Below are 12779 nucleotides of genomic sequence, written 5' to 3' on the forward strand. Positions count from 1 at the left end.
AATTTACAAAATTCTACCTCCAGCTTCCACAACAAGAACTTGTATCTTCTTGATAGGGCCATGATCATCGCTGTAATAACATATCGGCATTCTGATCGTAATTGTTGTAGCTGTGACTAGTAACGCCCCATCGGTATCATAAACTGGTGCTGGTTTCTTTTTAGGCCGTGGTGGTTCTGGTTTTAAACAAAGATATACCACAGAGTTTTGTCTTAAATTGTTTTCTCTACAAGTACTTCGTTCAGGCATATAGCTGTGTTATGCAAGATAAATCTCCAGCACATTTTCAGAGACAACTTAATGTTCTACTTAATGCCTTAAGCCTCCAAAAACTTTATTCTGATAAATGCTTCTGCATATCAGTTTTCAATTAAACAGAAAACAAGACAAAGACTGAGTCTTACTTTTTCAGTGAATTTCAATCCATTATTGTATTTATTTCCACAACTGTGATACTGTATACTTAGCTGTACCTCTGTGATAGTCTTCTAAGCTGTTTGCTAACAGTAACTGAAATACTGAAGTCAATATGATTACTTCAGCAAGTCTGCACATGGTTTAGAGTATCATTCAGATGTGAATAGGAAATGATCAGTGATATGCAGCAAATCTGACCACTACAATTCAAGGCTGTCAGTTACATGTTCCAGTTCCTACATTATTTGACCTCTAACAGACAAAGGTACACAGCTATGTACTCACAGGTAGAAAAGCAATTTCCTCAGCATTTATAGAGGTTTCAGCTAAAGGGCAACTTATGAAACATACCTTTGATATCCATGGTTATTTTCAATTGAATTTTTGGCCCTGCACCAGCACCATTTATGGCATACACCTTAAAAACAAACAAACACACACACACACTTCTTTTAATGAGTATTTTTAATAGCTTCAAATTGGCTAAACCTGGATATATTTGAAGCAACAATGAATGCTGAAATACTCCTTTCATCATTCACACTTCGCTGGAACTTATTCTAAATTTCTTTATAATCTTCAGTACAGTAACACTTGTAGCAAGCTCCCCTTGCAGAACTGGACCATTCATTTAAGCAAAATGAGCAATGCAAATGGCAGAATTAAGAGAGGGATTTAGTCTTGTATCTGTGACAATGTGTCACAGGCTGCTTTGCCAGCACATGAGCTGGTGGTCGAGTACAAAGCCAACCACTAGTGATACGTTCTGCTTCCATTCACTCCACCCTCTTCATTGCTCCCCTCATTCCTCAGACTTGTCTCTCATTCCACCCAGCTAACATTCTTGGCATGAAAATCTCATAGTCAGCCTAGGTTTGTGTTCAGACTAGTCTCCCACTCATATAAAAGAAAAAAAAAAACACAAAGAAAAAGTGTCAATCCTTACGCTGACATTATAGGTGTGTCCTCCTTTTAGTCCTTCTATCATGGCAGTGACTGACTGATCTGTTTTATCAATGACACTAAGGTTGTGAATTCGAGTGGCAGCGGGGTCATCTTCGTTGTAAACCACAGCTTGATACACCTGAATATTTCCATTTGGTTCAGATGGTGGCACAAATGTTACTTGGAACTTTGTTACTTCATCTGGTATCTTCTGAAATGTTATGTTGTTAGGTGGGTCTTCAGGAACTGAAACAAATATTTCAATTATCCATTCAATCAGTTTACTACTATTGCTGTTAGAGTAAAACCTGAAAATTACAAGTTATATTTTTGAACATCAGTATTGTTTCATTGGTATTTTCTGTTTTTATTAAAACATCTCAAATACTTACTGCATAAGTAAATGTAAATACAATAAAAAGGTAAATATTTAGTGAAATACTGTTATTAAAGATAGCATTTAATGCTAGCAAAATTAAAAACAATTATTAGATAACCCCAGTATTTTCTACTCAGGAGAAGTTCCCTCTGATTTTCTACTGAGAAAGCCTGAGGGCATCGTTATACATTGAAATACAACCAGGGTAAACAAATTCTTGTGTGAGCTGACAAGCAAGAAGCAAGTGTTAGTCTTGAGTATCCCTTTCTGAAAGCTTCCTGTCAACAGCAAGCTCCCTCTCAACACATAAACAAGCCACCGTGCTCCCGAGAGTCTCTGCTTATCACAGCTGACTCTTCAGGAAAAGCTTTCCCTTATCCGATGCCCAAACACAAACACAACATGCGTTTTTCCCAAAGACAGTTTTTTATCAAATGCTTATTCCAGTAGCTTATTCTCACGACAGCAAAGGTATAAATCATTTTCCCAATGTCCCTATTGGAAAGAAAAGGCTGTAACATTCTTTCCAGGCAGCTAAATATTTATTGTTCTACCTGCACAGACAAGTATGTAGCGTGACCTCAAAACAGTGAAATCAAGCAACTGAACATAACCACATTCCCTTGACCAAGGATTTAGATGCAGTTGTTGTATCTTCCAGTTTTTTTACACCAGCCAAGAAATGCTTACTCAGGCTTCTCTGGAGTAAATCTATGTAAATTGGTCCTAACTCAGCCATATGCTGGACTGTACAAACCAGCTGAGACAAGATGAGATGCAAAAAATTACTGTCCTTCTCTAAGGTTACTACACCTCCTAATGTATCATGTTTTTACATAAAAAAGGGCTACCACAAAAGTTAACTCACAGTACAGATCCAGCAATCACCTAATTTGATTTTCATTCATTTTTTCCATAGTAAAAGACTATGTCTGCCTCCAGAGATATAAATAGGTCTCAAAAACCTTAGAATTTAACATATTAGAGGCATTAGAAAGATATATATATATGCACATAGTCATATATATCGGACACTGGATTTTCATACGTCAAAGAAAAGATAAATGATAAATACAGTCACTGTGTAGTCTGTCTAAATCTGAAATTAACCTGAGTATATAACTAAAAAAAGCCAACTTGCAGCTAACCTTACTGGAGAGAAGGCATCTGTAGTTTATAGACAGTTGATAATTAGTTTGAATGAAACTAAACTTCAATAACTTTTCAGAAAATTTTTTTGCTGCTTGGTTTGTCTGTTTAACTGTCCTTAGTGAACAATTCAAAACCAGTAAAGACAATAGACACAACATAACCAGACACTGTGTAAGTAAATCTAGGACTATATCTTTCCCATGTACATCTGTTTATATTTTCCTAAGCAAATAGTATCTACTCTTTTGTAATGTAGCCTCTTGGTATCACAAGATCCTCGCACACGTCCTCACTCTCATCTCTCAGTTTTATTTATCTGAATAACTTAATAGCATCAGAATCGTTTGTCACCTCAGTATCTACTTCATTCTCCAGATTGTTTTAAATCTGTGGAAGAGGTAACAAGCACGGTTCTCTGTGGGCTTTCACTAGCAACCTTCTTCCACTGAGAATGTACAGATTGTCTTCTCAGGTCAGTACAGGTACCATTTAAATGGTAGGATTCACTTCACTTGATTTTTCTGTTTGAATTTTGCATCAAGATCAAGCATGTCATCTAAGGTTTTCAATAGTCTCTTACAGAAAACAGGCACCTCCACAGGTGAGAGTAATCTCTTTCTCAGACAGGTATTTTACATATACATGATAATATAGATAGGACCTCTCTTGACTACAGAAGTAATCTAGATGGCTGTGTTCCATACATTCGTATTTTACATGAAACAAGTTACGATCTCTGCATTACTTAAGGTAAATCTTAGTATTTATTATCACTATCACTTTCTCATTGACTGATGCCTTTTAAATATTAAAGAAAAAATATTGTGAGAACAAATCTGCATTAAAAGTGCACCATGTGTTCAAACTTGTCATTTATTTGTCAGATGAAAGAAAAATTGTAAAGTCTGGTCCATAGAAAGTAGAGAAAAATACAAACCTGCTTCAAAGGTGGAGACAATAACTGGAGAACTAGCCTTGCCTTCAAGGAGTGCAGCAGTAACATCCCCCGTAAAGGCAATGATTACTACAGAATACCTTGTAAATGCTTTTAAATCAGAAATTTCTAAGACTTTACCCTCATCATTTGTCTTCAGAAACTGAGCTTTATAATTATCATTATCTACCTGCAAAATAATAATAAAAGAAAAATGATTACAAGACTTGAAACAGCCCAAAGCAGGATATTATTATTTAAACAGCTTTTCGACTTTTACCTTTCCAGTTTTCTAACCATTTCACAAGAAGTCTCTAGCTACCAAGACAAGAAAGCTGCACAGGGGCATACACTCCATTCCTCACCCATGTGTTGCCTCTTTAGCACCTCACGTAGGATGAGGTGAAGGAAATGGGCTGTTTGCTTGGCACTGCCTTCCACCAAGCAAACATGAACTGATCAATATTCACTGGGCCAGGGGAGCTGTAGTGACCTGAAATGGGAATCAAATGAGGCAGAGATCTGAAAGATGAGCATCTATACAGCAGAAAATGGTTTGGAATAAAAATAGAAAATTAAAAGTAAGCAGCCATACATAATGTTAATAAGGCTGAAGAAAGTGTCATTCCTCTTGGTATATATTAATAGAAGCACTTCTATTAATAGAAGACAGTGAGGAGGGAGTAATTCTCTCACTAGAAAAGCTGGAAAGCAGAAATAATTTGGGTTCAATCTAGAAAATGAAGGATGGTGAAAGACATAGTAGTAACTTCAATATATAAAAAGGACAGAACTAAATTGAAGATAATCCTTTGTTTCCAGTGTTCATAAAAACACAAATAGAAATTTTATTTGCATCAAAAAAAAGAGATATTAGAATTAAAAATTACAAAAACTTCAATACTTAAATATATAACTAAAACTATGACTATAAGTTTAGTGAAAAAATACAACAATCTACTGAGGGTTGCTGAGCAACTTTCAGCACTGAACATTTTTAAGAAAAGAATAATGAATCATTTGTGAGGAAGACTTTAGATACACTGGTTTCTGTGTTAGAGCAAGCTGTGGTCTGGATGATGTCTTGGGATCCCTATCATCCATACATCTCAAATAATCTGTAGTTCTGTAGAAAAATCTACCGCGTTGGGCTTTATATCGAACTAGTAACTTACAATATTCACTTTAAAAAAGGAGAAAAATGAAAAAAATGGCAGCTTCTCTAGTGTTTGATCAGGTATCATTTACAAAATTCTTTTAATGTCTATTCCCACTACCTCAGTTAATGATGTTTTCATTATTGTTTCTTCAGTGTGTAATTTGAAAAGAGGATTAGGTAGCTGTACAGTAGTTTTCCCACTGGATGAAATCTGTATTAAATGCAGCTGCTAAAACATTAGAATAGTTCAAGCATACCTTTTATTTGACAGATATGCATCTATCCCCACTGAGAATTAACCTGAACTAAACTTTCTGATGGACTAAACAGACATTCATTTCCTGGGATAGCCATCATGAGTTGAAACACTTTTTCCTATCTGACTATCAAAAATCTGGCACATAAATATTTATACAAGAGCTAAAATACAATCACAGTACTATATCATTAAAATTATTTTAATTCTTCCCGAAGTTTAATGGTTCACTTCCATATTCCTTACTCATTTTCAGTGATATTTTATTCAGGACTACTAATTATAGCAGGAACCAAGACAAAATAAAATATGACTTGTAGGAATAATAATGAGGGAGTACTTTTTAGTTTTTCTGAACTATAAAGCTACAAGGAACATCCTAGAAATTTTAACAGAACTCTAATACATTCACTAACGAACACTAATTACTACCTTTAAAAAATAAAGACATCACGGAGTAGAAATCTGAAATCATTATCTTCTGTGAGCCTATTTTTATATAATTCTTAAAGATACTCAGTTGAGAACTAAAATGAGTAAAGTTACATGTACAGGAAGTTTGTGGTATTTGGACTCTTCATAAAAATTTTCCCACTGGGACAATAAAATATATACTCAAATTTTCACTGAAAAAGGATTGTGGCAGCTTTATTTGCCTTTAAGAAGGAATACATTTGTCTACTAAGATGATTATCTACAGAGCTGACACCTGTAGTTACTGATCATTAGATAGACAACATTTGATTACAAGGAATCCCTGAATATAAAGCCAGATGTATATTGGAAATATATTGGAAACCAAAACCAAAACAAAAAATGCCAAACAAAAAACCCCAACACAAGAAAACACTTTCTAAAAAACAAAATCAAAGCCCTCCAAATTGAATATTTAAAACAGGTTTTTAAGCTCCTTCCAAATGCTGGCAGGATCAGATGAAACTCTCTATAGTTCATCTTACTTCATGAATTTTACTATAACTTATATAGGTAATTTATGTCATTTTCATAGTGTAGAATCAGACGACACCCTGTTTATGCTTTAGGGATTATCAGACAGAGGATAAATTATTTAATTACAAATTGATTAAATATTACACACACAAAACCTATCAAGCTTTGAAAATTGAATTTGGAAGTTTTATCAAAAGCATTAAAATTATTTTTTCTGTTGATGCACTACAGTGCTGTTTAGTCAAAAGCGACAAGAATTTTTCATGAGGCAAAAGTCTTCTCTAACTTCAGTAAAGCAGAAATAAAAATTGTTATGTAGTTTCCATCAGCCTACCCAACAGGCCAAGAGGCCACTCCTTCCCTGTTAGTATTGCCTGTTATTGTATATACTTCAGCCTGTCATAGTAATTCTGTGTTGTGTTCAGAACTGAACGGATTGCTCTCTTCATATTGTACGATGAAGTTAGAGGACAAGAACATAGCAGGACTACACATTACTCTCTCTTGTAACTTTACTGAAGAGCTTACAAATATTTGTCATTTTTTACCGATCTCCTTAGAAATTTTGGTTGCATAGAAATCTCAACATTCATTTTTTAGCATATCTGTAATTCTTACGACTGATTCAGAAACATTGAAAATATACACATAATACTCTAACTCGCTGCTCAGAAAATTTAAATAACTTTCTATTTACAGCCTTTAAATAGTTTGAAGTAGTGTTAATTTTTTATTTTCAAATTATCTAACAGGTTGATTCAGGCTTTTAAACCTTCAAACAGCAAGTTTTCCTGGGTATAGTCTTGTAAACTGCTTCCCATTTTCACTGATAGGCCTGTCTGTATAGTTTCTGGAAGAACAGGGAATTTATATCCTACTTAAAACTTCTCATGTGCTCCAACATAGAAAGTTTCCTATCTTGCCAGAGGGCAGGAAATGAGGTTTATTAAAGGTTGTTTTAAGGAGCATTATAAGGGTAGTAGAAGATGAAAAGAGAAAGGCTACTAGAGCTTTTCACTCATGTCAGCCTTTTTTTACTTATAAAGATCAAGGAGAAAGAAGTATTATTGTTGTTATAACAAAATACAGGCAATCCGATGGACAGAGCACCGAGTGGAAAGTGGGAAATCTAGTTTGACTTTAAAGTTTGGCCTCTGATGCGCCCTGTAACTTTGTACAAGTCACTTCCTTTTGCCAGCTCTTCTACCGTGGTTTGTAAAATCTTGACAGTGAACTTTTCTTTGCTTGAAGAAAAAAAAAAGGTCATTATTACTTTTAGAGGTAAACAGCCTTGTTATTCTTAGAAGGAGACACGTACACCTCTGCAAAGCTCAGCTACTGTTTTCCTGCATACATTTATAGGTATAGTTTTTTTCTTCAAGACCTCTTATTAGCACACATTTTTTTAATAACAAGTAATTAATTTATCTCCCATTACGAAACTTATAAATCTGCAATTAATTCTTGTGTGGAGTTTATGTGGAAATAGACACAGCCATATTGTTTTTCAATCCAGTTTATGTCTGTCCTGTAATTTCTATACAACCATGTGCTGTGGTATTTATATCACCAAACTTTTGTATTACTACCAGCAATAAACCAGAGTTGCCTTACTGAGGTAATGTCTATGAGGTAGCATGTTGGTCCAGTAATGATGAGAGGTTCACTCCAGCTGATATTAATACTGTGAGGAGATGTAGCTAAAACAGTCACATTTTCTGGAGGACCATCTGGAGCTGTAGAAAAAAATATGTATGTGAATCATAGCCAAAGAAATTCACAACAAATAATCCAGTAATTTTACCGACCAGTAGAGATATTTTTCAAATTGAACCCCCCCACACACCTTTTTCACACGTTTACCATTATACACTGCTTACATAATTACAACATTTTCCTTTCTCATATATAAAGCATGTAGCTGGATTTAGAAACACGTATTTAATTGCAATTGCTACAACTTTTCTAGAGTAAGAACTGCCTAAAACTTCATCTTAAATTGAAATTACAGGGTTTTTTTAATTACAAGTTGTTTTGTATGTATTTTACATGGCATAAGCAAAATATATATACAACTATTTAGACAAATAGGCAAGCATAATGTATCCATTTATGTAAAAAAAAAAATCATTCAAGGAACAAGAAATTGTGAAAACACAAGGTCTTCTGCATGCTAGAAAAATTTTCCAGCAATGTTGGAAGGTACTAGTATAACACAAAGAATTTGATACAGAACAATATTTTATAGTTTAATTCAACTTACTCTTAATATGTTGAGAAGCTCTGGAAAACACACACACATACAAAAGTGACAGGAATTGTAAGTGGGCAAGAATGTCCACATAATAACTGGTATTTTCCTAAAATTTCCTTTTGTGAAGGTGATACATGAATTAACCTAGTTATTATTCATGAATAACAAATTCATGAAATCACGATAACGACACAGCAATTTGCAGTAAGTGGTTTTGCTTTTTCATAACAACTGTAGTAAATTTCAGGAAAATAAAATTCGGTACATATCAGTAAACAGGCTGCTATAGAAACAACAACAGATTTGTACATTTTTCCAGAATCTGGCTTCATTATGCCTTTTTATTTTTAAAGCTACCACAAAAAAATTCAGCTATGATTAACACATACCAGTTAAAAGTTTGTTATAAAACACAATAGAAGTGATTGCATCTAACCTAATCAGAAGATGCAGTCTCTTCTCTCAAGCATGATTAATGCACGAGTATGTATTTTTTTCACCATTAATCATTAGGTAAGAGGGCTTAATGAGGAAAATTGGAGTGTATATAAGGCTACTTAGTTTTTCAGGTAGAAAACAGTTTAGGAAAAGGAAAAAAAAAAGCATGGAAGGAGGTCTGTAGCTATTGAAATTATGTGAGAAAGATTAATGACGAGAAATCATAAAATTTTGCATCATGGTTTCAGAATGAAACAGGAAGATTTGGGAGCTGATATGATGCTATGAAGAGTTTAAAGTGTTGGATATAGGAGGTATACTGCTGTGCTGGGATTAGCAGGAATACACTAGGCTTTGTAGTCGGAATCAAATTCAACCATTGGAAGCAGTCCCCCAAAATATTGAGTAGCATGGAACAACTGAAGGAAGAGCATAACTGAAGGAACTACAAAAGTGCATGGGAGTGGTGATGGAGGAGACTGCTCAGAGAAGGCTGGCTGTTGAGTGTGGTGCCAGAACAGATAGAGCAAAATACAAGGGCAAACATGTTCCCTAAAAACTAGAATTAGCACAAATTAAGCTTATTTTGCAGGTAATGCGCGTCAGACTTGTTGCTCAAAGAGTGTCTTTTAGTGTGAACAGTGCTTTCTACAACTATAGCAGTGGTATTACCTTTATCACCAGCTGAAATTTCTGAAAAACAGTATAAAATGATGTATATAGCTTCTCTAGCTTTAGTTTCCAAACCAACCAAGTTTCCAAAGACAATTTTCCATTACTTTTTATAGCATTAATAGAGCAGTTAATCTCTCAATATTTCATTTTTCAGAAGCCAATTCAGGTTTATGCATTAGAGAATGATGGTGCAAAATAATTTTAAAGCATAATCTATTCTACAAATTATGCAACCTGAAGAATCTATGTGTATAATTTCCACATGCAGTTTATATTTGATTAATTTTTACATCTTTGCAGGAAAAATCTAACTGAGTATGCTATATTTAAAACAGCTAAAATACATCTAAGCATTATTATCTGGTTTAGTTTCATCATGAAAATTACAATATCAGACATTAACTGAATGATACTGAAATTTAGGAATTTTGTCTGAAATAACTGCTATGATTAGAAGGAAAGCTAGAAAATGAAATGTGTCTAACATGTCTCGTGTCTTACAAAAACCATCTTTTTAAAAACCGTGTTTGCTTCAGAGGGTAACTGCCATATTCTGATTTAGGTTTGTTTGTGAAATGAATCTAGTCAATACGAGGCCATGATATCACTATACCCTTTCCCTTATAAATCACAGCAATTTACTCAGTAGAAATGACCTAGTCTTATTCTCTCATTCCCCCATAATCCAATCACTTCCTCTCATAAGCACTTTTCTCCTGGTTTTCACAATAATGCATTTTCTGTAACTAATAACCATCATTTCCTGATTATCATGCTTCTATCCTTGCACAGGAATGTGGGTCTTATGGAGGTCAGGGTCATCTTTCCCATCCATCTGTGTCCTGCTGCTAAGGCAGCAGTTAAGTGTGTTAGCTTGAAGATAAGTCTGGATAGCCCATCATTTAGCATAATCCTTAAAAATAAGACTGAATACTCCGGTCTTCTAACAGAAATTCCTGCTTGCTAGTTTGGTTAAGATGAGTCCTTTTTAATTTTCCCAACAAAAAATAAGTGTGAGGTTCAGTTATTTCATTTCATTTCATAATCACCTAGCTTACTTTTGCCTATATTTAAACATTCCTATCTTATATTAGGCCATATTTACTTTCCAATGTTTTGTTCTAAGACAATGAAAGGAACAAAGAAACCCAAGTTCCCTCAGGCAAAATCTGCCAGAAGAAAGGCATAAAACAAGAGATGCACTCTCACTGCTTTTCACTATATAGAACCATTTCTTGAAGTATCCCAAGCAGCAGGGTATCGGCACGGGTTGGGAAAGAAGGTGCTGAGAAGAGAAGCATAACCCTCTGCCCCATGCATCCATGTTCTAGCCTTCCTGGGACATTCAAACATCTGGGATTTTCCTTTGTACCTCTGTATATCCTGGCATTAGGAGCCTTGGCAGTTCACCAAAAAGCATTGCAGTGTGTAACCGTATGAGATCCAAAACAACGTCAGTGATCCCACTGCCATTCATTTTCCACCTAACACTGACTCTCCAAAGTGATTTTTCTCTTAGAAAGCACAAGTTTAGCCAATCTTATTCTCCTTATAAATGTAAACATGAAGCTCTGAGTAAGTGCAGGTGTGAGGGAACAAAGTTTACTCAACTATGGAAAATATTTCTTGCCCTTTCTCTTACTGAGATACAGTTCTATGATCTTCTGTACCGGTAACTATGTAAATCCAGGTTATGTTGAGAATATTTCAGCTTGCAGAGTACGTTTGGCTCTTGGGTAATCTATCAGCTAAGCAATAACAGTGCCATCAAACTACTTTATGAGGCAGTAGGACAATTCCTGTGAGAATAATCTGCAAGACAGAAGCCTGAATAGTTTATCTGTATGATGTGAGAACTGGACTGTACTGAACAACTTGTAACATTTTCCACAGACTAACCCTATAATCACTTTCATTACAGAGCACAACCATTATTTTTTATTTGAAACTTACAAATGAGTTAAAGAAACTTAAAAAGAATTCCTGTAGCCTTGAATTTACCTTTGTAATGAACAACTGAAATAGCTAAGATTCTCACCTGAGTAACTAGATATTCAGAACTTCTAGGTATATCTGCTTTACCACAACAGTAGAATACTCAGCACTTCTAAACGCAGAGAATATTCAGGGTTTCTGTAATGTAATTTTTGCTTTTGTTGAAGTTTCATCTCTTTCTATTCCAGGAACTGAGTCTAACAGTTTTCAGATTAAATGCAGTCCCTTCTCAAATATGATAACTATAGCACGTTCTTTAGGCTCAAAAACCCCAAAATTTTCTGAGAACCAATTATTTCTGAAGAAAAGTAATTTGACTATTATTTCACAACTAAGGTAACTTTCTCTTTGGCAGTAGTAATGTCTTACAGAGGCATTTCTTGAAAATCAGCAACAGTGGCTGACTCCTGCCCTGAAATCTGCAAACACAACTCCTATTGATTTTATGGGCTAAGTACCCAGCCTATTCTACATAGCACCTAAACACCCTTAAGCCCTAACAGACCATGTATACTGGCTGTGGACCAGCAGGCTAATCCAGAGGATGCCTGGCCCTGTCCACGAGGGAGAGAAGAGGGGGATCGACACCTGTTCTCTGGATAGATACACTCCGCACGGCTGCCTAGAGTACTGGATCTGTTCTGTGCATCCTGAATTTCTCTTCCCTGCTACAGGTAGGACCCTTTGGAAAGAAAAAGAAAAAAAGAAAGGGGGGAGGGGAACTAAGGTTTTTTAGTCTGTTTAATAATACTTCTAAAGACTAGTCTTTGGAAAGTATGAGGTCAGGTAGCGAGAGACATGCCCTTACTGAAGATTCGCAGGCTGGAGATGCCAGGTGGCCGCCCAGCTATGACACATCATGTTCTTCTACTTTTCCTCCTCAGCTGATTGTCATTACTCCAGGAAAAAGACCAGCACCTGGCTGTGACATCTGGGACAACGCCCATGCTTCCTTGACCCCATGGCAGTGTGTTTTATAGTCAGCTCATCTCTTGATGTGTCACTGTTTTTAGCTCACAGGAAATTTGTTGCTACCTACTTCTGTCAGCACAGGCACAGGGCAGCAGCCCCAGACGCTTGGGCCGGAAGAACTGGTAGAACTTTTTTAACTTCTACCCTACCACCATTTGTTAAACACATTTATTAAAGAGCACACGGGGAACCTGCTGCTGAGAATTACATTGTATTGGCAGGGAAAGAGTTTGTGAAGTCTAATGAGATTTT

The 12779-nt window shown here is 35.5% G+C and overlaps 1 protein-coding gene across 1 annotated transcript in view; it reads right to left on the reverse strand.

Moving 5' to 3' along the window:
* Positions 1-12779, reverse strand: part of PTPRQ (protein tyrosine phosphatase receptor type Q) — a gene marked incomplete at its 5' end in the record, with an annotated part of 130414 nt that overhangs the window by 32181 nt on the left and 85454 nt on the right. The window contains 5 exons of the mRNA XM_082063008.1: positions 18-176; positions 769-835; positions 1364-1608; positions 3831-4017; positions 7808-7929. Coding sequence (XP_081919134.1) covers positions 18-176; positions 769-835; positions 1364-1608; positions 3831-4017; positions 7808-7929 — 780 coding nt within the window. The remainder of the gene's footprint in view (positions 1-17; positions 177-768; positions 836-1363; positions 1609-3830; positions 4018-7807; positions 7930-12779) is intronic.

Source organism: Streptopelia decaocto (genome assembly GCF_964273445.1).
Source record: "Streptopelia decaocto genome assembly, chromosome: 1".
NCBI classification, from domain to species: Eukaryota; Metazoa; Chordata; class Aves; order Columbiformes; family Columbidae; genus Streptopelia; species Streptopelia decaocto.